Here is a 24,002-nt window from a genome sequence, read left to right on the forward strand (position 1 = left end):
TTTTTCTCCGTTGACTGATGTCTTCGAAACAACGAACTAAAAAACGTCGACAACGGGGATTAATTCACTGATACAAGCTACCTTGGTGCCCTTTTATCGAGACCGACATCATAATGCAATCCTCAATTCTTTCTTTCTTTCTTTCTTTCTTTCTTTCTCCCCCTCTAACTCTCTTCATTTTTCTCTATTATATAATAATTATGCTTCAGCAATAAAGTTTAATTCGTGTATACATTTCGATCGATGCATCTTAAATGCATGTTAAAAATAACAAACAAAACTAAATACTGAAGAAAGCAGTTGTGTGTGTGTGTGTGTGTGTGTGTGTTACATAGTGTTAGGTATGCGTATGAAGAAAAAAAGGTGATACGGGAAAAATTTTTTTTTTTTTTTTTTCAATGCAAAGACTCGAACGTGAGTTTGCGACGGAACTGAGAGGTTCCTGACATGTGAAAGAAGAAATAAAGGTCGTAGTGTGTGTGTGTGTGTGACAATACATACAGCGAGTGGCGCGCTTTGTTTTTTTTTTGTTTTTTTGTTTTTTTTTTTTTTTTAATTTTTATTTTCTTACGTAAATTTTTTTATTTTTATTTATTTATTTTTTTTTTTTTCATTTTTTTTATTATCGTTTATTTTATTTTTTTTGTTGCTTTTTGTGAATTTTTTTCATTTTTCAAATTTTAATTTTTGATCTACATATGTATATTAGGATAAAATGTTTTAAAAGTAAAGTTAAAAAAAAATATTGTTCAAATTTTATTTCCCATTTTAAAAAACAGTCCCCTACGAGACGAAGAGATTTTCCTATATTATATCATTTTTATACATATTTACAAAATATTGAAAGAATATAGGTCAAATAGTAGATATCGTTGATAACAGTAATTTATACGTGGTTATTGATTTTCTCTCTAAAAAAAAAAAAAAAAAAAGAAAGAAAAAGAAGTTTTTGTTCAATCGTCCGCTTTTCCTAAGTCAGATTTTCTGATTTCCTTTTTTTTGTTTTTCTGTTGTATATAGAAAAAGTATAAATTTTGTATTTTTTGAAATATAATTTATACATATGTACAGGAAATTAAAAATCATTCCAAATCCAATCGATCTTCTGTTTCCTTAACTCAAGAATTGATTGAGTATTGGCATTGTGGGCTGAATTATATAGCAAACGGAGAATAGAAAAGAAAAGGTAAGGAAAAGAAATTGGTAGAATAAAAAAAAAAACAAAAAAAAAAAACGTTCGAATCGCATGTTTGCTATCACGTTACAATACGTTAACGTCGACAGTGACTTGGGATGAAAAAGAGACATCAACGAAAAAAAAAAATCAACCGAAAATGTCAAACATTGAAAAACTTGCACAATCGACGTTCAATTGACAAGTGCAACTACGGTTTATAATATATATTTTTATTTTATTGTTATTCACTTCATTATATTTCATTTGTCATCTATTTTTGTATTAGGTCTAACGACGAATTTTTCTTAGTCGTCGGTTGCGTGTTATTTGAATTACAATAAATCACTGGATATGGTACCGGTATAGGTACATACTCTACTTGATAACGAGGCTGCGGACTCCTTGGTATAAATTCTTTAGCTAAAGGATTCAAAGGTGCAGATTGCGGTGTTTGCGGTAAATTGTCAACGTACCTTCTAAGAGTGACATAATCAATGCCGTACAATGTTGCTGCGGAGAAAAACTTTTCCCAAACTCTTTGGCAAGATCCTATGGTCAGCAGTGCCACGGGATCTCCTATTATGGCTACGAGACACTTCGCCCGAGTGATAGAAGTATTCAGGAGTCTCGGATTACTCAAAAAACCGAAGTCTCTAATATTCACATCGGTTGAATACTGACAACTATTGCGCGTCCTAACTGTGCTTATAAATACAGCTCGAAACTGTTTTCCCTGTACATTCATAACTCGTTCCACCGAAATATCAAATAGCTTACGTTTACGCAACTCCATACGGATCCTTGACACTTGCTCTGCGTAATGCGCTACAACCCCTATTGCCCCTTCTCCGTAAGGTCCCCACTGCTCCGTCGGCCAACAACTCTTCAATTCTGCTATTCGATCCGTCACCTCAAACGCCTCCGCATCGTTGTAAAATCCAGTCGAATGCATTCCCTGGGACAGAAATAGATGTTCAGGGTTTACAATTAAAGTAGCGCATAGCCATGGTGGATACAGAATTTTGTTAGCCATGAAAATCTTGCGTTATATTTGTGTCGTCACCCATTTGTGCATATTTAAAATCTGTTCTCGCTTATTGATTGAAAAATAACACTTGTTCGACGTACCTGAATATCTTGGCCTTGAACACTGAAGAATGTTAAAGGATTGAAAATCGGGTGTGCCAAGTGTTTCCCACAGCCAACAACCTGGCCAGAATAGAAAAGCTCAGAAGTTAGTCCGATGATTGTAGAGTGAGCCCTGTAGTTTTGACATAGTAAAATTTTGCAGGGGAAGATCGGAGGATAAAGATTGCAAATCCTCTCTAGCAGACTAAGTCCCAGTCCTCGTTCATTGGCAAGATCGCTGTACAACTCAGGCGCCAATTGCATTTGGTCCCCAGCTAATATCAAACGAGTTGTACTTCTAGCCAGCGTCAGGGCAGTCAATGCCTCGCATTCCATAGCTTGCGCAGCCTCATCCACTATTATGTGTGTCAGACCGCAATCCAGACTTGCCAGACAGCTAGACGTTGCAAGCGTAGCGATAATCAAACCGCATCTAAGAACATCGTCCTTTGTGGGCTCTCGAAACCGGCCATTTTCATCCATCAGACAATATTCCTGGACTACTGGGTGTACCTGTACCAGTCAATCGTTTCCCCCTTAGATAAAGAATAAAACGACTCGAGATTTTCAAAAGAGATCTGATTATTAGAATGCGCTTCAAAGTTAGGAGAGTGAATTTAGAAGTGAATGCCCATCTCGATTATGAATAGAAAATTCCTAAATATCTTGCTAACTGGCTGAAGAAAATATTTTATATTGAAATTAGCAAACGATATAAAAAGTAAGATGCAAATTGCATACCGTGTTTCTAAATCGTCCTTTGTAATAGATTCGAAGAGGTTTCATCCGGATGTCCATTGTTTCTTTGTACCATGCGTCAAAGAAGTCCTTAACATATAAATCCGCGGCACTGTTGCTGTGCGTGCAAAGCAATACCTTGTGTTCAGGGCCCTTATTCAAAATCATGCGTATTCCTTGGGCTAGTGTGTAAGTTTTACCAGTTCCAAAGGGTCCGACAAGCAGAATCGGCGGTAGGATGATGTTAATGGGGGCAATCATAGCCATGACGGCTTGCTTCTGTTTGACGTTTAATTTCTGGTCAAACTGAGCGCTCCAGTACTCTTTCGAGTCCCAGGGTATGACGGTGTCCTCCGATACGGTTGGGAAAATCAGGCTGGTATCGATAACACGATCTATGGATCTATGCCACTCGCAATACGGCAATCGATTTAGCTGGAATTGTACTTGAACCGTAACATCCGTGTCTGGCTGAAGCTGAAGCGTTTCTATGCAATGCTTTGACAACCTCAAGTAAATTATTCGATTGCATTTGTCTTCGATGTGCGCTTCAAAGACTATTTGCGGCTGGTTGTCACTTCTCTCCCAATCAACTGGCTTGAATAACACTCTATTGCAACCCCTAAGCAACAATCGGCCGCTTTTCGAATCCTCGGATATCTCTCGGCCAAGCGGCAGCTACGGAAACAACGTATGAATATTGAAACATCTTTCACAGAGTGGGTATACTAGAAACTCTTTTAAAAAGGAGATGTCATGTTTTTTAAGCTTGAAACAATAGATTGAAGATACTAAGTTGCAGTTTGTAATATTAACGTGAGAAAATATTTTGTTTTAATTGTTGTACTGCAACGTTAAGACTATTTTTTAAGGATTACAGTCGGAAATCGAGTTCGATTCGCTATATCTTAGCCTTTATGGTTGATGAGATTGCAGTTTGAAATGTAAGCATATTGAAATATTCATAACTAATTACTATTTTACAGCCTTTGAATTAGTTCCCAGGAATTGCAGTTATAGAAAAATGTACATGACGAGTCATCGATCATGTTCGATCGAAAGAAGTTTCAATAATAAACAAACAGATCAACGCATATTGAGTCATAAGTTTACTATTTTGTGCTATTCAACAAAATTATTCAACAAAAATGACTGTCAAATGACTCATACTTTTATCTTCTGAAGTAAGAAATTGGTGTTTAATGATAAACTTTTTTAATCTACTCAAAGTCAATATGCTTAGAATGAAAAAACTGAAAACAATGCGCAATTAATTGAATAGAGAACATTGCACGAAGAGCACATTGTTAAATCTATCGCAACACAAATTGAATGAATAAAATTAAATAGATTTAATTTCAATGTCACGAAAGTATCATTTGAATTGTACAAATAGCGCACTGTGAAAAAAAATTTAACAATCACATATTATTGTATGTATCAGGCAAGAAGTAAAAACATGACAAGTTTTTTTTTAAATATACAAAAAATGAAAATTCAAGGAACATCATTTTGACTGAAGTAAAAATATTGGTTCAACTGTAAAATTAATGTGAAATCAAAATGCAATATATTGAGGATCTTAATGAATGAACTGAACTTGTACAGATTTTGATTTCAGTATCATTCTCCCTCACCACAGGAGTAATTTATCTTCTGACTAAGTTAAAAATTGAATTTTAAAGCTAATGAAGTCAGTAACATTACTTTAACAACGGATGTTTAGAAGAAATCGTTACGTCGCACTTTTTTGATCGTATGAAATTTGATAAATCATGATAAACAAAACATATTCATATTTTTACTAGCCAGATCCTTGAAAGTCATTCAGAAATTGCTTGTCCCTGATGTTTCGTTACGTTAACGTTACTAACTTCAGTCTCATAGCTGTGGAAAGTATGATGTAAAACATTGAAAAAAACAATATTCAAGTTAGTAACGTTGATATAATAATGCATCGAAAAAAGAACCATTGATTCACAATTGTTTAACAGTCTTGGAATACTTTAGTCTCAATAATATCAGTATCATTACTGAATTGCAATCAATCCTGCAAAGTAACGAATTTTGTGTTAAAAATGGATCGTTACATTGCCATTACAAACTTCAACCTGATGAAAAAGAATGTATCCTAAGATCGAATGGAAATATTCGATTGAAACTTTAAATTTCCATTTCAGAGTTCTAATCCAAATATTCTCTCAATTTCTGAGAAATCTAATTAGCATTTTATATGCATGAAATGTTGTAACTATGGCTAAATATTGCATCGATACAAGATTTTTCAAGCTCGATAGATCAAAATTCCAAGCTCATGAAAAATAAATATATTCACATATGCAATAAAATGATCGATTACTTGTTCTCAAAATCGATTCGCAATGCTGCTTATTGGCCTATCGGCGCTAAAAATAATTCCTGCAATTTGAAACACGAATAACAAGTAGCACGGCGCGTTCCACATCCAGACAACATTTGAAACTAATATCGAATACCTGAGCAAAGAGTTCACCCGATGGAGCATATTTAGCAGTAGTGGCGCAGTCGGCGTCAGGGGCGACGATGTAATACTGGCAGAGTCTTAGCTGGGTAACAATGTTGTACCTGGCGACTTGTTCGTGTCTGGCCAGTTCTTCAATGGAGACAAGTTCGTGCATGCGTCCACGATAGTTTGTAGGAGTGAGAGATTCTTCGGTGAGTGTGTCGTGGGTGAGATAGAAGTTAGTTTCGTCCGGAAAGGGATAGGCCTTGGTCAGATTTACTTCCTTGATGTCTTTGGCTGGGACAAAGGGTGATTCAAAGGCGACTATCAGGGAGTTGCTTTTAGTCCACTTGCGCACGTTCTGGCTAAGAATTATTCTCCTGGCTTCCTCGATGCGCGGTACGTCGGCGATGGGAATGCAATCGACCGAAACCTGCTTAGCCAGAACCGGATAGCCACCGAATCCGAATATAACGGTCTGTCTGTACGTGCCGTAACGGTCTGTCTTAAATCCGATGGTTATTTTGTAGCGGTTGGTGCTCGAGTAGTTGAGATCCAAGCCGGGGAGCGCGGCTGAGGCCTTAAACCACTCTTGCCCGTTGCATAAACCGCTGTTACCACTGGCGCTTTTCACCGATAGAATGGTAAAGTGCTCTCGATGGTTGTCGAGCATCAGCGAAACGTTCTCCAGAGACTTGCCTATCGTCAGTACCTCAAACGTCCAGACATGATGGGTGCATTTGGAGCAAAATCTTAGGTTCAGATTACCGTCGACGAAAACGACGACGTTTTCGACCGCGTCGGACATCACAGACTCCGGATTGTCCGAGGTGAACCATCGCGTCTCCACGAGCTTCGAAAAGTTTGGCAATATATTCTGGACGAACATAACCTCGTCGCACTTACTCGGTGAACAAATCATCGCGTGTGTTTCGGCCGTTTGGGTCTCAACAGCTAGCCTACATCAATAATCTATTAGACTATTTATTATAGAGTTAAACCTGTCCGCGATATCGCCTTTTTATTTCATTCTTTTAACCGATATATTGCCGTAATGTACCGTTTTATTTATACGTAAACAATAATACATGTTATCCGGCTGACAATTACGCGGCGACTGACCTTTTCTAGAGTGGAAACCTCCACGCAAAACCCTGTGCGCATCACTCATCGCGACATCTGCCGCATCTCTCTTATACTCGATCGATTCGACCGGGGCGGAGCCGCCGGGCAAAAGCTCTGATCGTCTCGGCCGACGGCGTACCAACAGCGGCTATTGTCACTGCCTCGCTCCCTGCTCCCTGCTTAGCCCAGTCGAATTAGCAAATATAAAAACATTAATTCTTTACAGCAATTTTCCTTCGGAATACTTTGGGGGGGGGGGGGGGGGGTCACTGGCAGTCTAAGTTTCGGTTTTCGGGATACTAGACCCATTGCGTAATTCGCCATCTTGAATTATCATATATCGATCAGCTGTATCGATCCTAGGAAAAAATTTATGAGAATCAAAATTGTAGGAAATTTGATTTCAAACAAGTTTTGTAATAACTATTTTTCGCGTAGAATCGAAAATGAACGAGTTGTTAGATAAAAAATCAACCCCCTCTTTTCGCGTGTAAATCGATAAATATTGATCGTAGGAAAAAATTGTTAAGAATAAAAATTGTATAAAATTTGATTTTAAACAACTTTGTCTATGATAATTTTTGGCGTAAAATTTATAATAAACGTGATAATACGGTTATAAGATTTTACCCCCTCCTTTTATCGGGTATAAATCGAAAAATATCCATCCTAGGAAAAAATTTATTAGAACAAAAATTGTGGAAAATTTGATTTCAAACAACTTTTGTAATTACTATTTTCCGTGTCAGTTGATAATAAACGAGTTATTCAATAAACAAAAATTGACCCTTAAATTCAAGATGGCGGATGACGCAATGGGTCTAGTATCCCGAAAACCGAAACTTAGACTGCCAGTGTCGACGTATTGTTGGCAAAAAAGAATAGACAAAGCGTCGGCTTAGCGGTTAGAACAAAAAAATGTCCCAGCAGGTTCACTAAAATTTTCGAGCTGATTAAACCATTTTTTAATGGATTACTGAGTGAAAAACAAAGTACAATTTGAATATTGAAATTACAATTATTTGTGTTGTATTTACTAACGGAAATGTAATAAATAATACAAACATAAAGTGGAACTGCTGGGACATTATGTTTAGTTAAATTTTTCTAACGGTGCATTTTTGAATCAGTATAGATTGTCAAAAAAAATTGACTTAATTAAGCTTGACATGCAGTATGTTTACTTTATGTTTACCGGAAAACCCGATGTCACGTTATAGTGACACTGTGAAGTCAAGTCAAAAGTTTTTCACGTTTTTCAGACAAATAATTGTTCATCTGAACGCATTCATGTGGTGAATAATCCTCTTTGTGGCGAATGACCGTCAATGTCTTCTTGCAGTTAGACTGACTAATCGCTATCTCTATCGCTATGAGTATACTATTAGTATACTAGTACTATAAACAGCCACTAGGTGGCAAACTATCTCGCTATAAAAGTAGCTTCAGAAATACTTATAAAGCCGGATGTGTCTTCAGATCAGTTTTCACGGTTAGTACCAGCGGCCTGTAGGTCATTGGCGGAATCTTATTGATGTTACCGGAAGCCACGTATGACGCTGTATTTGAATCTGAAATAAATCGAGTAACACTAACTTTTTTGCATTAGAAAGACGTGATAACCGATTGTGACCCAAAAATTTTGTGCTCTCAGTGTGTCGTGTTTTCTTAACCTCCGAGAATCACGGGTACAGTTGCATTAATGATTAATGAGATACAATAGTCAATAATTGGCAAGAAATATTGCAGTGTAAGGCTTCCTCGGAGTATCCGTGAGCTACCTAAACCCAGATACAAATCAAGGTAACAATTATGTGGTTTAAGTACTATGATAAGAATTTATAATAAATCTTTTCGTTGCGGTTTCGGAATATTATAAAATCAAATAGGCTAAATTATATATTTTTTTTATTTATTTTGTCGTTTTGTGTTCTGTTTTTGTAATGGTATGCTATCGTCCGTTTTGTATTTTCGATGTGGTGTTATGGTATTTCTGTTTGTTCTATTCTTTTTGTTCATTTCTCCTGTGATAGTCGTCCACTTGGCGCCTTGATATCACGTTTATGCCGATATTTGCTGGTGTTCGCATTCGGGTCTCGGGTTGACGTAACAATAGTTATGAATAGTTATGAAGTTTTAACAAACTTTTAAGCTCGTTGCAATCGTGGTATGAGTATACATGGTGTGCCTAGAACTCCTACGAAACGCCCCTTTCTTCGAGGTTAAAGCCTATGAGTGAGATGTGTACGAACTGTTTAAAAAAATCCCTATATTGTTAGGGAATTATTTTTCTGGCGAACGCTACCCTGCTCGGTAATGCCATCACGTATAGTTGTGGTGGTGAGTTATTTAAAGTCCCGCTCATTTTTTTTCACGCAGATTCAACGTCACAATAATTAATCACCACCAATCTAGGGTATTTTGGTGCCGTTGGTGCACATCTTACTCGAGTCCAGTCCAGCGCGAAAGACAAACTTTTTTAGAGAAAGAAGCTGAACTTCTAGGCACATCATGTATACTCACACTACGGTTGCAATAACAGTTGCAATTTCTTATCCTCAAGAGCGTTAACATTATCCTTAACGACGACCAACGCGAATGAAACGCTGTATTAGATCATTAAAAGTTGGATTTGTTTTTTCCTTTTCTCCAAACTTTTGCCGTGTTAGTGATGCGGATGAATGCAATTAGTTGACACGAAGTTCATTGCGTACTGGTACTTTTTTTTTTTTTTGTTGAATCTTACACCATTCACCGGAATTTTATTTTTATGTTATACTAAGAAAAAAACCTACTTAAAGTATTTATCTCGTATGCCAATGAAATCACAGTATTTATTTTCTCCCAATCATTCAGACTTTTCTATGGGTTGAGAGAATTTGTTGCAATACTAGATTCGAAGTACTCAATTTTCGAATGTCCCTTTGAAAAGATAATTTATTTTGAAACAAAATCAGTTTGAGAAATTCAATTATCCCATGATTGCATTAACACAGTATTTGTCCAATTGCGACTAAAGTTGCAAAAGACTTCGGCTTTCGCATTACCAATCGTTTTAATACTTTTTATGAAATTAAATAATTTTACATTTTTTTAAATACCCCTTCACTTTGCTGTTCCGAACTTAAACTCGGCTGCAACTAATATCAAACTATTTCATTTATATATAAAGTTAAAAAAAAATCAAGTGCTTGAATCTGTAAAAATTCGATATCTACTTGGAATTGCGAATAATCATCTCTACCGTTTCAAAAAATTCAAAGAATTTTGTTGAGAGTGAACTACAGGCACTCTGTTTTACGATCGTGCTTAAAACTGATTTAATTTATAGTCAAATCACGAAGTTATGGCCATAAAAAATGAGTTTAAGTGATACTCTGATATTTCCAGGATGTCTAGAACAAACTTTTCACTCATTTTTCCACAAGAATTTTTCGTTAAAAGTCCCACACGAATTGTGCTGTGTATAGATGAATATGTCTTCACACAAGTTTTCCAGTCTCTTTAGATCGGTACCCAAAAGGTACCTTTTTCACTTATTATACTTATAACGGTCGAGAACGGTACAATTTGCCTTCATTGGCTTCTAAATCATTGGATTTCGATTGCTTGTAATATCCGAAACTATCTTTTTTGATAAAATAAACTAAAAATACGATTCGATTATTTTCTATTTCTCTGCGCTGTGAACATCTGAAAATTGAATTAATTTATAGAAAACTTTACAATAGTGACAACGATAACAGCGGCAACGACAACCAACGTGACAATATCAATAACGACAATAAAAAAAATTGGATACATCATAATGAACACCGGAAAAGACAAGAAACGACAAAAAAATTACCGACATTTGAGCTACTGTGGATAAACGGAAGCTTTCAGCCAAAGACACCAGCATCGATTTGCGATTTCACGGACGATATAATGATGCCCGTTAATTCAACGAGGGTCTTTCAGTTATAGCGGTGTAAGCGACGCGACGCTGGGCGTCGCCCCGAGTTCCATTATTATTCCGGTAAAATTGAACGTTTTGTGAAATAAAACAAATAGACGGTCAGAAATTGGCTTCCTGGACGTTTGTAGAAGCACGTGCAGTGCACACGTAAAGAGCGTTCACTTGCTTGGATCGTTCGATTCTCGAAGCCTGTAAAGCGCGCGTAAAGTGTCTCATTTCCGCACAGTGCGGTAAAGCAACGTTGGCGCATGCGCACTTCCGAATAACGCAATTTTGCGCACTGCATCATCGAGTGTAAATTACCTGACCCAAATTTTAGGCACTTTTCTTCCATCTTATAAATCGAACTTTCACAGGTTTTACCAAATATATTGGTTTTCAGAAACCCTTCAAACCCTTTCGAAATGTTTAAAATTATAGCATAAATATATTTGGATCTTCCTCATCTCCATATAACATATAACAGCGAAAACGAATTTAAGTCACTAATTACACTTCGTAAAAATTGCCAAGTTTCCCTGCGTATTTAAGGACAAGAGTTCTGTTTGAGCGAGTCGGTTTGTTCGATCGCCTTCATCATGCAGTATAAAGTTCCTCGTTTTTTTGCTGACAAGTAGAGACCCACCGAGATAATAATATTTTAATTATTATTATTATTATTAATTGATATTTAATTGTTGTACGTATTAATGTAATTTGTTTGATTTTTACGATTGCTGAAAACGAATGATTCGTACGATGACGTACTTACTAGATATATATGGAATACCATTCCAATTTAGTGGTTAGTCGATCAAACTAATTGATTTCAGTTTGGGTTTTTATCCTACATATTAGGTCCGCCAGACATTGAACACTTGCGTTTGATAGCCAGGTTCGGGCCGCTTTTAGTCGCCAGGCAAAGAGCCCTTTTCCCGAATCCCGAGCTTCCGTTTCACTCTATTTCCGCCTTTCACCATACCGCCATACCATCCCGTGATCCTAATGGTTCGGCAAATGTAAGTGGCGACTGCTACAGGATCCCACGCCCCACCAACTAGTTCTCGACTTCCACGTTCCTGCAAAGTTAGCCTCCTCTCGGATGCAAATTCCGGACCTTTCATATGCGTGACCCTCGATGCTAATTTTACCGAGTATCCTTCTCGTTCAAAGGACTCGAAGTCGGTGGGACCTGACCCATTTGGTTTCAGTACCGTTTCCCAAATAACGGGCGTCACCCACACTTCCAAAGAACCTGATTTTCGTACCGAATTTTCCGGGGAATCAAACTTTCATTTTACTAATTAGCTTTTTTTTTTCTTTTTTTCTTTTCGTTTTGCCACTGTTCTGGCCGTCAGTCTTTCACAGTGAAAGAGTAACAGACTTTATTAAAGATTATTGGGAAAATGATAAGAATATTCAAAAAACAATTTCCACTCAAAAAGTTTCATGAGTTTCAAGATTCGAGTAGAAAAAAAACTCAAGTTTGAAATATTTGAACCGATGAAACTCTGTAGTAAGGATGTGATTAATAAATAGTCGACGTTTACAGTTCAGTCAACAAGCATTTGTTGATTATTGGACAATTTGAAAAAAAGTCCAGCGCACGTTTCATCTTTTTTTTTTTTTATTGAAGATTAACGTGCACAACACAAAGATAAACAAAACAGCTATACTTCACATATCACCATAATTTCGTCCAAATCTCTGAAACTATTTCTCTCTAATTCAGAATACACGACATAATTATTGAAAAGTTCAAGAATTCATCATCCCGTAACCGGAAGCGGTAAAAGCTTGGGAAGCTTCATCCAAATCTATGAAACCATCTCACCAAACTTCACACACGTGATTGATGACGCTGAAACGTGTTTAGAAGCAGCAGATCAATGTTTTTTGTTGTTTTTTTTTTTTTTTTGCGAGCCGACGTTTTTCATGATCACAATTTCAATAGGCACTCCGAGTTACATTCGTACCTAAAAATAAAAATGATGAAATCCAAATTCCAGGCAGATTTGCGAGTGAAATTGGCGAGCGGGGAAGTACTTGCCTGATGAAATGTAACAAAAAAGTAATTGAACAAACTGTTTCCGCAGAAATATTTGTCTCGTCCTCGCACAGCTATGTATACGTAGGTTCCTACATATAATACGCGTGAATTAACCGCGGGAATTTCATTGCTGTGAAAACTGTTGGAATCGTATTTGAACGCCGGTAAAAGTTAATTACTCAACTTTTAACCCATTGCTATACCAGGAAGTGGCAGAAATCTTTGGCTGACTGTATGGTGTAGGTAGGAGGTGAGGAAGGGCTAAAACTGTGCAACTTGCGAAACAGTTAAGCTTATAATCATCTGTTCGCTGAAAGCTCTTGCGAATATATTATACTTTTGACAAAGAGAAATGAATTTGGAATTTCATTGCTGGCGATGTTGTTAAACTCGAGTCCCTAAACCATTTCGGATTTTAAAGTTCATTCGAATTTTCGCTGTTTTTTTTTTTCCTTGTAAACGTGACTATTTGTGAATTCTATAAACTAAAAAATTTATATTGTGATTGATTAAAATCCGATCAAAATCGATAACTCATCTTCACAGGATATCGATTATCTCAAACTATTTCTAAAGGTTCTGCGTTTCTTTTCATTTTTTCTTCAGTCGTTAAGAATCAGAAGGTTATCTCAAAAAGATAGCTATGTATCGAAATCTCCCTATCATATCTGAAAGTAATAAGATGATATAGTGTTGGAAAGTACCTATAGTATCTACAACAGTGGTTGATGTAGCAAGCCAGTAATGCACCTATTCATGACATACATTTATCTTCAAGGGTTAATTCCATTGTTTAAATATACAAGGTCAGAGAGTACACCTTCGTTACATTAGATAGTGGTTGATGTGGCAACCCAGTAACACATCTATTTATGACATACATTTACCTTTAAGGGTTGATTCCCTTGTTTAAATATACAAGGTGATGGGGTACCTTAGTTAGATTGCAGGTTGATTCCTTTGTTTAAATATACAAGATGAAACGGTACCTTTGTGACATTAGATACATAAAGTTCGTTCGATTATCCCTCTCAAGCGCCAGCTATCAGACGATCATCGAATCGCTTTCACGAAATAGGGATGTACTGTCTTGTTTTAGAACTCCATATAACTGGTTAAACCCCCACTCGGCTCTCGAAAAGAGGTGCGCACGCATCATCAATAAAGGATGAGTGTGGCTTCCTGGTTGTTTGTCTCTTTTCTTCCGAGGAACACTACCACTTACGTATGTTCTTACATCTACTACTAGGTACATAAACTCTTCGGTTAAACTGCACCCTGATTTAATGTTGTGTATATAGTTATTAAAAAAGTGCAAAGTAAACCGAGTCCTTATGCCACAATGAGTCTTCATTCAGACTTTTTTTATGAAGCGTTCAACATCCTACGAAAATTTATCTTATGTTATTTAAATGGAAATAGATAATTGAAAATCGTCACCTTTAATTATAATATTAAGGACTCATTTTTTACAAGGTCTATGTTTAAGGATACTCTGTCGATTTTCTAATGTTCTTTGAAACATTCTAATACATACGAGATGCAGGACTTATGAAAGTCTACGAAAGCTCGAGCGTAGAAATTTAAGTGACACTAAAATAGGGTTCATGACTGCGTTGGACTAGGCGGTAGTATTGCCGAGATACAGACCACAAAAGGAGAGATTCATTCGATAGATTAGGTCAATCAGCACAACCCTCGACGCCTGGCGCCGCCGTCAAGCGTCCCCATGCATACATATAATTTCCACAATATACGTTGTATCGTTTTCAGGGTAGATAATGGGAGAATCAAGTATTTATCATTCACCACAAAGTTTTGTTTACTGTGTGTTGTGCACGGAAATTGAAGTCTGGGGAATGTCACGTCGTTTTATGTCACGAAATGTTTTATTTCTTCTTTTCCAAAATATCGATTTGGATGTTTCTGAGGCTTGAGAATTCATAGGATAAAGGACAGGGATTAGAATTTTCGGGAAACTGTTTCAAGGGTCTTACTAACATAGCAAAAATTCATGATAGCATCAAAAAACCTCAGGATCAACCGTTAACTAAGTTCACGCGGAAAGACCTGCAGATATAGATATAGATTTAAATAGCTATTGCCGAAACCGACTCAAGAGAAAAGTTTTTTTTCTACTTTCGAAAAATGACTACATTTTTATGCTTTGAAAATACTTTCATAATCAGTCTTCAGCCGAGACATTATCCCGGCGGGATTTGAATTTTTATCTAAAAAATATTAAAAACCTCCAAGAACATCTCATTACTCAACCTAAGCAGCTCTTTGCCGCAAAAAAAGCTCTTTCGTTCTTCTACCTCTTACGCTGTAACGACTGTATTATCTCGTGAATACGGTACAAGGAAGGAAACTATTATGCTTTATCGGTCATAGCACTTCTATTTATGATAGGTATCCTATTTCTTATGAAAAATAATCACACGTTGCCCTTCCGGATTCTCTCGATAACTTTGAGAAGTGCCAAGTATTCTAAAGTTAATTCACATCAGCGTTCATAATCGGTCACAAATTCTATCACCAGCTATCCACAAACATTTGGAATTGTACAAAAATTTCAAACTAGATTGTTTTTGTCAATCTCTATGAAATGTGATTATAAACGTGCAATCTTTTGTTACCTTTATTTTACATTGTCTTATTTTACTCTAATCAATTACTATAAACTATTTCATTGATACATTAAAGATAAATTTTTCGTTAAATCAAGTTAAAATTTTTAGAAACCTTTATCCTATCTGGCAAGCTTAAGTACCACTTGTAAAATATGGTGATCTTTTTTTTTTACGGACGATGTTATTTTGAAAAGAACATCAAGTACGGAGTGAATAAATAAATTTTAATGTTCGTAATATAGTCGTGGAATTCAGGTTGCAACAATGCCAAATAATACGAGGACCCGTACGAAAACCGCGAGCAGCTTTTGCTCTTACTTAAATTATTTCAAGTACACACTTTCTGGATTCTCTACAGCCCTTATCGTCCAGTAAACTTCTTCATGTGGAAGGTACGTCCAGATAGCTCGAGGGCTGTAAGCAAAAAATCTGGGTAACTAAAATTACATCTTTAATTAACGCAACCCTTTTGCTGAGTTGTCTCTACCGCGCAACTATTCGCAATTCCCATTAGTTACTCCAGGCAGCTTGAAAGCTCTTTGTCCCAAGCTTCCGTCACGCTTTTCACATACGGCTGAAAACCAAATCTCTCTCAACCAATTCTTATCTCGTTCAAACCGCACTATTAGATACAGATATATGTGGGTTGGTTGGCTTGAAGGTGTATCGCGGTGAGTAAAGATCGTCGTCGAATAAATTTTTCAGTTACTATTGAGATTGTCACTTTGCGATGCGCCATCTGGTGGAAAAAAAAACGAACTAATGCAACCAGGCTCACAGCTGACCGTTAACAGGGTTTTTTGCGTGTATATCATTGTTTGCGTTTCGTCAATTTTGATGACACGAGTAATTTGAAATTCCAAGAATCACGATTTTCCTCCAATTGAAGTGAAAAACTTGGATTATGTGGTGATAAAATGGCGCCGACAATCAAGCTCTGATGTCATGAAGACATATTCCAATAGGCATTAGTTTCAAGAGCTTTTGAGGCCAACCGGTTTCGGATATGAATATGGTGTCTCTGCGCAAACGAACCAACGAAAGGCGGTATTGTATTACAATTTCAACACCATGAAATTACGTTTAATTAACTTTCGGATAAAATCTAATGTCAGAAACCTCGAGTTACTAGTCTTGAGGATTTGGAATAAAACGTTCCAAATTTATATATAATTGTAGGTTATATTATAAATAATATAACCTATATATAACTCTGAAAATTTCTGATTTCGAATTACAAGTTTGACTGTCAAACGGTCACAGCGTATAAAATATACGAGTGAAAAAATGGCACCAGCCTGAAAGCACGGGTTGGTATGCAGTTAGTTTTCTCAGTAACTTTGTAGCGACTTTGCAGAGTCTAGAAGTGAATGTAGATTGGAAACCGTAACTAAATATTGGCTTTTGCCAGTAGTGCAGCCCTTTCTATCAACCAATGCGCTGCGCACGAACAGACAGAGTTTATCCACACGCATGCAACTTGAACATAAACAAACCAAACGTACATACATGCGAAATAAAACATGCTTTTGTACGTGGAAAACTGAAATATTCACTGAGCTTTACGAGGAGTTCGAGGATTCGATTCATGGAAATTACTGCGATAATTAGATCTGTAGAAAATTTATAGGGACGTTATCCGGCGCCTCTCGGTGTCCTTCTCTTTCTCTCTCGAATCTATTCTACTTTATTTCTTCTAAATGCGGACTCTTATTTCATTGGAGCCTTCATCGCCAGTTCGGATTTCAGTACAAAACGTCATTGCGAGTATTGCAACTATGCCAATGTACCCCTTTATGCAGAAAATATTCATTCAAATAAAGCAAGAATGATAAGGTTTTGAGAGTTGGATTTGTACAGAAAAGTTGTGTATGTACGTACACATGCGGAAATTGATTCTGCTTCAGCTGGTTTTCCTTCATTGCCAACGTAGTCGTCTAGGGAGAAAATTTAGCTGTCATAGAATCAATTTCCGCATGTGTACCTATTCAGAATGTATCACACGACAAAATCTCAATATGAACCGGCGTCTCTGCATGGTGATGATTCAATAATCAGCAGAGAATATCCCGACATTCTCAAGTGTGAAACAAGGTTTGAAATCGATATCGCTGAATCCATTTTGGTATGGACTTGCGATTACTCTTTATGTATAGACTGTGGTGTGAATAATGTTAGTATACATGGTGTGCCTAGAAGCGCAGCTTCTTTCTCCAAAAAAGTTTTTCTCTCGCGCTGGACTGGACTTAAGCAAGATGTGTACCAACGGCGCTAAAGTACCCTAGATCGGTGGTAGTTAATTGTTATGACGTTGAATCTGCGTGAAGCAAAAATAAGCAGGATTTTAAATAACTCACACCAGATGTATACATGATGATATTACCGAGACGGGTATCGTTCGCCAGAAAAATAATTCCCTAGCAATATAGGGATTTCTTTAAGCAGTTGGTACACATCTCAATTAAAGGACTCAACCTCGAAAAAACGGGCGTTTCATAAGAGTTCTAGGCCCACCATGTATACTCTCACCACTGTATAGATGTGTGTGTGGATGGGTTAACAAACAGCATATATGGTTTGACTGTAATATACGAAACGCTCCGGATTTCTATATAATCATACGGGTTACACGATTACCGCGTTGTAAATCACGATTCAATCTAATAATTCAATTAGAAATCTAATAACCGGCCATAATTTCGGATACCTATACAAATGTATCCACTTTGCACACGTTAAACTCTCAATTCTACCTATACACGTGACTATTATGCTGATCACAGTTCACGTACGCAGTGACACTGTTGTGAAGTAGATATAAACGGCCACGGTGAAAAAAGATCGTTTAACACTCCGTTTAATCTTCATCTATCTCACTCTCTCTTTCTCCGAGAATAATTATTACTATCTACTACCGCAGCTTCGGAATATATTGCTGCACGGAAAGTTTCCCTGCTACTTTCGTAACGCAATTTCAATTAATTTAGCCATTAATTGACGACAAAGTTAATTATGAGTTCATGACCCTGCAGCCCAGCCCAGCAAAGCTTTTGCCACTTGCGTTGACGTCATGGTGCCAATTTTCTTGCTACGCTTCGATATATTAACGTATACAAGTTTCCTTATAATAGAAGGGCCACTGAGCTCACTTGCGATTATGTGCGATACTTTCACACACGACCGTTGGTTGGAAACCAATTATTTAGTATTTAGTATTGCCATTTCATGTGATGAAATTTGCCAAACAGGAAGGAGACGTAAAACACTACCCAGCGACCATCTAAATGTTCCTCTGAATTAACAACATTCGCTGAACTCAACGTGTCAAATTCGTGCCCCTACAAACGAACTTGTATTGTATTTATATGGCTTATCGTCATGCCGCTATCGATTATGGGGTGAATGCTGTTGGACCAGTAGCCAAGTCATCTTACAGCGTCCGCCTTGAACAATTCCAAATCTGTTTACGTTGAATTTAAGGTATCTGACCACCCTTGCCAGTAAAACAACTAACTTATATTCAGAAAATTATAATCTCGAAAATATCGAACGAAATTGTAAATAAATAAATTACTTTTTTAGTAATGGTCGTTAAACCTATTAAGTAACATTATTCTCGAACCGTCTCTTTCTTGCCTAGTTTTTTTATTTATTTTCGGCAAAGAAAATGCGTGTCTTTTGCGTGAAAAAACATAAGTACATGCAACAATGGCTCGCAACCTGCGAGCCAGTCGTTTTATAACATGTGTGCATATAGGTATACACATGTCGGTCAGTAAACGTTTTAATTAAATTTCACATCTTTTCCTAAACAAATTTAACGACGTAAGCATTTCACTGCCCGTTTAAAATTGAACTCCGTACTGCAAAGTAATTTTTTCATTTAAAATGTGTGTTTTGCTAACATAACATATAATTTCATCATGCACGTGCACGTGTTCACATATTAAGTGTCCATTATATCTGAGCATACAGATATAATAGTAGCATCATAATGTACAGAAAAGGTGAAAATATGTCTACCAAATTCAAATTTTCCATCACTTGGAATCTCGCAATTATTTTTTATCCTTAAAAAAGAGCTTTATTTATTTTTATTTTTTTCACAGGAGTCCAAAAATCCGACCTGAAGCAAATAAATAGAGTCGAATCGAAATTCGATACAGTTAGTTATTTATACCAGATTCTATCTTTAATATAGAACGTCGTTATTTTGCAACTTTATGATAACCTAAAATTTAGCAAACCGTTAATATAGCAGCAACATGAAACTCAGATGTTTTAAATTCAACTTCTCCAGTTATTCTAAACGTTTCTATTCGTTAAGGTTACTAACTTCAGTCTCCTAATGTCATATTTACTCGTTGGAATTACAAATGCAAGCTGTTACGCGAAAACGGTAGGAGGAAGTGCAAAAGGAGAAACGAAAAATGAAATAAAAGTAAAAAACAAATACTAAGAGAGGAAACTAAAATCAATAGGAATACAGGCTTGTTATTAAAACGTCTCGCTCCAGTGACGACAGCTGTAAACAACTCAATTCTGCACGAAATTAATTTGTGTTCGTAAACTGATGAGCGGCCTGGGGCGGGAGAATTTTTTTCTGCACTGCATTTGGCATAAAACTCGATATCCTCTATTTAACGTATCTGGGGTTTGCAATTTCTTTCTGGCTCTGCACGTACGGTCGTATTCCCTAATTTCGAGAGTGCTACCCTGCCATTCGAAAATATTTCCCTTTTATACCGTGGTTTGAGTATACATGGAATGCCTTAGAGTGCAGCTTCTTTCTCTAAAAAATTTTCTCTCTTGCGCTGAACTGGACTTTAGTAATTTAGTAATACCAACTGCGCCAAATACCCTAGATTGGTAATGATTAATGGTAAGATTTTCATTGGCAATAAAAAGCAGCAACAGTTTAGTAACTTACTAGATTTTACTTTGGATTGCGGAACTGCTGTTCGAATGAATGAACTTCCAAGCAACAAAAATTTTCAGTGAATCGCTGCTGCTGCTACTACTTTTTGCTGCCCATGAAATCTTACCCTAATTGTTGTGACGTTGACCAGTTCTACTATAAACTTTATATTCATCTTCGAAAAACATTTGAAACAATCTGTTTTCCATCCACATCACGAATAATCTGTTTGTTACACGATACATAACCGTCAAACTGTAATGACCTTTCTGTTTTGTTTATTCTACAAGATGGCGTTACCGAGCAGGGTTGCGTTCGATAGATAATTAATTCCCTAACCATATAGGGATTTTTTTTAGACACTTGGTACAGCAGCAGCAGACATCGTTTTTTATTGTCAAAGAGAATTCTCACGACTAACGATTTCCCGCCAACGCCAAATCTGCAAATCACAATTCCCCAACAAGATTTTCGAACGGGTTGGGATGCCAAGTCACAGAGTTTCATAATTACGCTTCTCCCTTTCACCGAGAACGTATCCCAAGCTTATTGTTCATTAATATACATATATAGAAGTGATACTTGTCTGTCTTTGATACCGATTGTTGGATGCTACTCAAAGCATTCAGTCTCTACACAATCCTTCTTGGAAATGGTAGATAAACAATGCTGCCAATTATACCTCTGGAGTAAGAAATATTATTGTTAAGCTTTTGGTGGGGGAAAACGGGGAAAGTTGACAGAACCACCTTTTCAATCTCTTCATACCGAACTGCAGATTCTTACTAGTCAGAAAAAGTGATTGGGTGAGAAATTTTGTTGGTAAAAATACGAGCTGCGTTGTAACTTTTCAAAAACTAAAGTCAAGTTCAGACAATGTTTTACGGGTTTCACGATTACACTTAGTATTTTCCGTACTGGGTACGTAGTAAATGTATGGGATACATTACAGATCGATAAATATCTGACGGATATATAATTTATACATACATACATACGTATATAGACTGCGGGTAAAAAGGTGATATGAAAAATCGTTCACGGCAATCATTCCTCGGGTTTTATTACGAGGTTAAAAATAAGGTAAAGGTAGGTATGGACCGTTATTGGATTCTCCAATAAAAGGGAAGGTATCGTCGCGATTCATGGGCTTATACTCGTAAATCCTCCTATCCTTGATCCGTGAAAGCTGCAGAATCTGTATATCATATATATTCCGCCGGAGCCAGTCTTTCGAGCACTTCATTCTTCATTTAGTCCGATCATCTCCTCAAAACCCTTAATATACTCGATGAAAATCCCATGCTGCTTTCCCCCATATTCCTCAATCGAGTCAAAGCCTTATGTACGTACCTGCTACCCTGTTTTATCTCCCTAAATTATACATCGAAATTGATCAACATTCGCGATGAAAACCATGCCGTTAAGGTCCTTCTCGATCGATGCTTAAACATCTGTGGGACGTATAGTCATGTCAAAAATGTGTCGAATGAAAAACGTAAGAGAACGAAAATTTATCAGGGTAGTGAAGCTGAGCAAGTTGAATCTGATTTAAAGAAGTCTCTGTGATCCAGGAAAAAAACGTTTCAACTCTGACTCAACTTATCGTAAGCTGGAAGAAAAATCTGTGTGTATATAATCTTAACAATTTTCAAATGTTGACTCTGTGATTCGAAAAGAAGTACGTTATTGCTAATCAAAATTGAACTTAGACGATCTGTGGTGAATTTATTTACGAATAAAATCAGCTATTGTTCATAAGAATCAGACGAGCAACAGGATTTTTTAGAGAAAAAATAGTAGAATGATGAGATTTTTATGATCTTAAAATAATGAGGTGTCTTTGGTTAAATTGCAGTGTTTTAACATTTTCACCACCGTCGCTGGATTAGCTGCAGTGACGCTGTTTAAAAGACTATTTCATCACGTTTTTGTTTCAACGCTTTTTCAACCTGACTGTACATTTCATGTCCTTAATATCCGTGACGTACTTTATGCGAAAATAGACTTCGATTCTTATGGTCCATCGGAAAGATGCTGAGTTATCCTGAAATAAAAAGCGCTATCAACGATAATGTCAGACATCCGAGTCGCGGATTCTGATAGAACTTCTATGGATGTTTGTTTGGCTCAATATATAGAAATTCTGATGCGTAGGTCCATCTATACTGGATTCTTCTTTACTCGATTTACAGTGGAAGAGATTGTCAACAATTCGCAATTTATACTAGCCTATAGCTCTGTAATAATAATATATTCGGTTACACTTTTTGATCTATAAGATCCTGTCATCGAAACTTTAACGGATGCCAATGAAAGTTAATAACTAAGGTAAAAATAACTGACAGGTTTCATTTGTTATGGAATTTTACTCATCAAACTGCTGACATTATCAATTTTGCCTGGAGTGAAACGAATCCTGTGAAAAAATGAAATACATGAACAATTTCACTACTATACACATTACGGCTAAAAGAATCTTCTGAACAAGCTGAAATGACAATAATTATCAACTATGATTCCTATTCTGGAAAACTATGTTCCATACAGATATACTCCGTCATCATCACCATTATTATGACGATACAAATTGAAATAAGGAGATATAACAATGTAATTATAAATAATTTTCCTATGACTCTGAAAAAACAGTAATCGAAAAACTTGTTTTAGTTCCATTTGTTTGATTCTTTATTAATTTATATGAAAAACTTGTGCAGGAAAAGCAACCTGTGTTTAATCAAATTGACATTTAATTGTGTATAAGAATTTTAACACGATATAACTCAAAATCCTTTCTAAGAAATGAGTAATTTACACTATGCAAATCCCATTACATATTTAAATGTAATTGAAACGTTTTACTATTCATCTAGTAGATTTAACTATAGGTTTAATTGATTTCAACATCGCACACAGTTCGGTTGACTATATTTTCTAGTACAGACAAGGGTAGTTATCGTCAGTGTAATTGACCAAACTACTTTTAACAATTATCTCAAAATCTCGCGAGACTTTCTAGTCAGAGTATATTTATTTTTAGATGCCCACTTTTTTAAGCGTATAAGCTACAATGTTTTTGAAATGATGCTTAAGCTTTCTAGTTATAATATCTAAAACTTTCGGAAAGCCCATCGCTTAATTTTATCCGCATATATACATATATACCTAATTGGGAATTTTGCAATTGCAGAAATGTCGAAGATTACGCGCGAGAACATGAGGAGGCGTCAAGGAACATCCAGCAGTACTTGTCAAATCCAATAAACGCTTATCTTCTGGTGAAGCGTTTGACAACCGACTGGAAACGGATCGAAGAACTAATCACCGAAGACGTCGGAAAAGCTTTCGTCAGTAACATAACGAACTCGAGGAACGACCTGAAGTTCCCCACAGACGAGGATCTCAATGGGGCTGCGGTAGCGCTCATGAGGCTTCAGGACACATATAAGTTGGACACCGCCCACGTGGCCAGGGGGGTCCTTAATGGAGTTCAGTACAGCACTGGTCTCAGCGGTGAGTAAGAATGAAAATCTGTTATTTTTTCCCGATTAATCGATTATTTTTAAAACCTCGATAACTTTTCCTCAAAATCGTTTCTCGTTTTTTACTCCCGTAAGAGACGCAATGCAAATGATTTTATTCTTTATTTTTTTTGTAACAGCGTCATACAGAAAATATCACAGAATTGGTATGGTTTTTGCAATAACAAAATGATTTGTTAATCATTTAATTTAGCAGACTAATTTTTAATCAGAAAATTAATGAAAATGCAATCACTTGTGTTCGAAAACTCAATTCTTAATCGTGTTTC

The 24,002-nt window shown here is 36.6% G+C and overlaps 2 protein-coding genes across 2 annotated transcripts in view; one reads left to right on the forward strand and one right to left on the reverse strand.

Moving 5' to 3' along the window:
- LOC124410639 (prolyl 4-hydroxylase subunit alpha-2) overlaps positions 1–24,002 on the forward strand; it is a 146,863-nt gene that overhangs the window by 117,456 nt on the left and 5,405 nt on the right. The window contains exon 3 of the mRNA XM_046889156.1: positions 23,382–23,704. Within this exon, the coding sequence (XP_046745112.1) occupies positions 23,382–23,704 (323 nt within the window). The remainder of the gene's footprint in view (positions 1–23,381; positions 23,705–24,002) is intronic.
- LOC124410619 (probable helicase with zinc finger domain) lies at positions 973–6,629 on the reverse strand. The gene is made up of 4 exons (XM_046889121.1): positions 5,539–6,629; positions 3,047–3,721; positions 2,306–2,818; positions 973–2,132 (listed from the first exon to the last, which is right to left on the reverse strand). The coding sequence occupies exons 1-4, from the start codon at positions 6,445–6,447 to the stop codon at positions 1,449–1,451; spliced, it is 2,781 nt and encodes a 926-aa protein (XP_046745077.1). The 5' UTR covers positions 6,448–6,629; the 3' UTR covers positions 973–1,448.

Source organism: Diprion similis, chromosome 1, assembly GCF_021155765.1.
Source record: "Diprion similis isolate iyDipSimi1 chromosome 1, iyDipSimi1.1, whole genome shotgun sequence".
Lineage (NCBI taxonomy): Eukaryota > Metazoa > Arthropoda > Insecta > Hymenoptera > Diprionidae > Diprion > Diprion similis.

Coding starts and splice junctions, on each gene's coding strand:
- LOC124410619 (XM_046889121.1), bottom strand. CDS start 6,447: ATGATTTGTTCACCGAGTAAGTGCGACGAGGTTATGTTCGTCCAGAAT. Junction 2,819..3,046: donor AAGGACGATTTAGAAACACG/GTATGCAATTTG, acceptor TGACTGGTACAG/GTACACCCAGTAGTCCAGGA. Junction 2,133..2,305: donor TTCAAGGCCAAGATATTCAG/GTACGTCGAACA, acceptor TTTCTGTCCCAG/GGAATGCATTCGACTGGATT.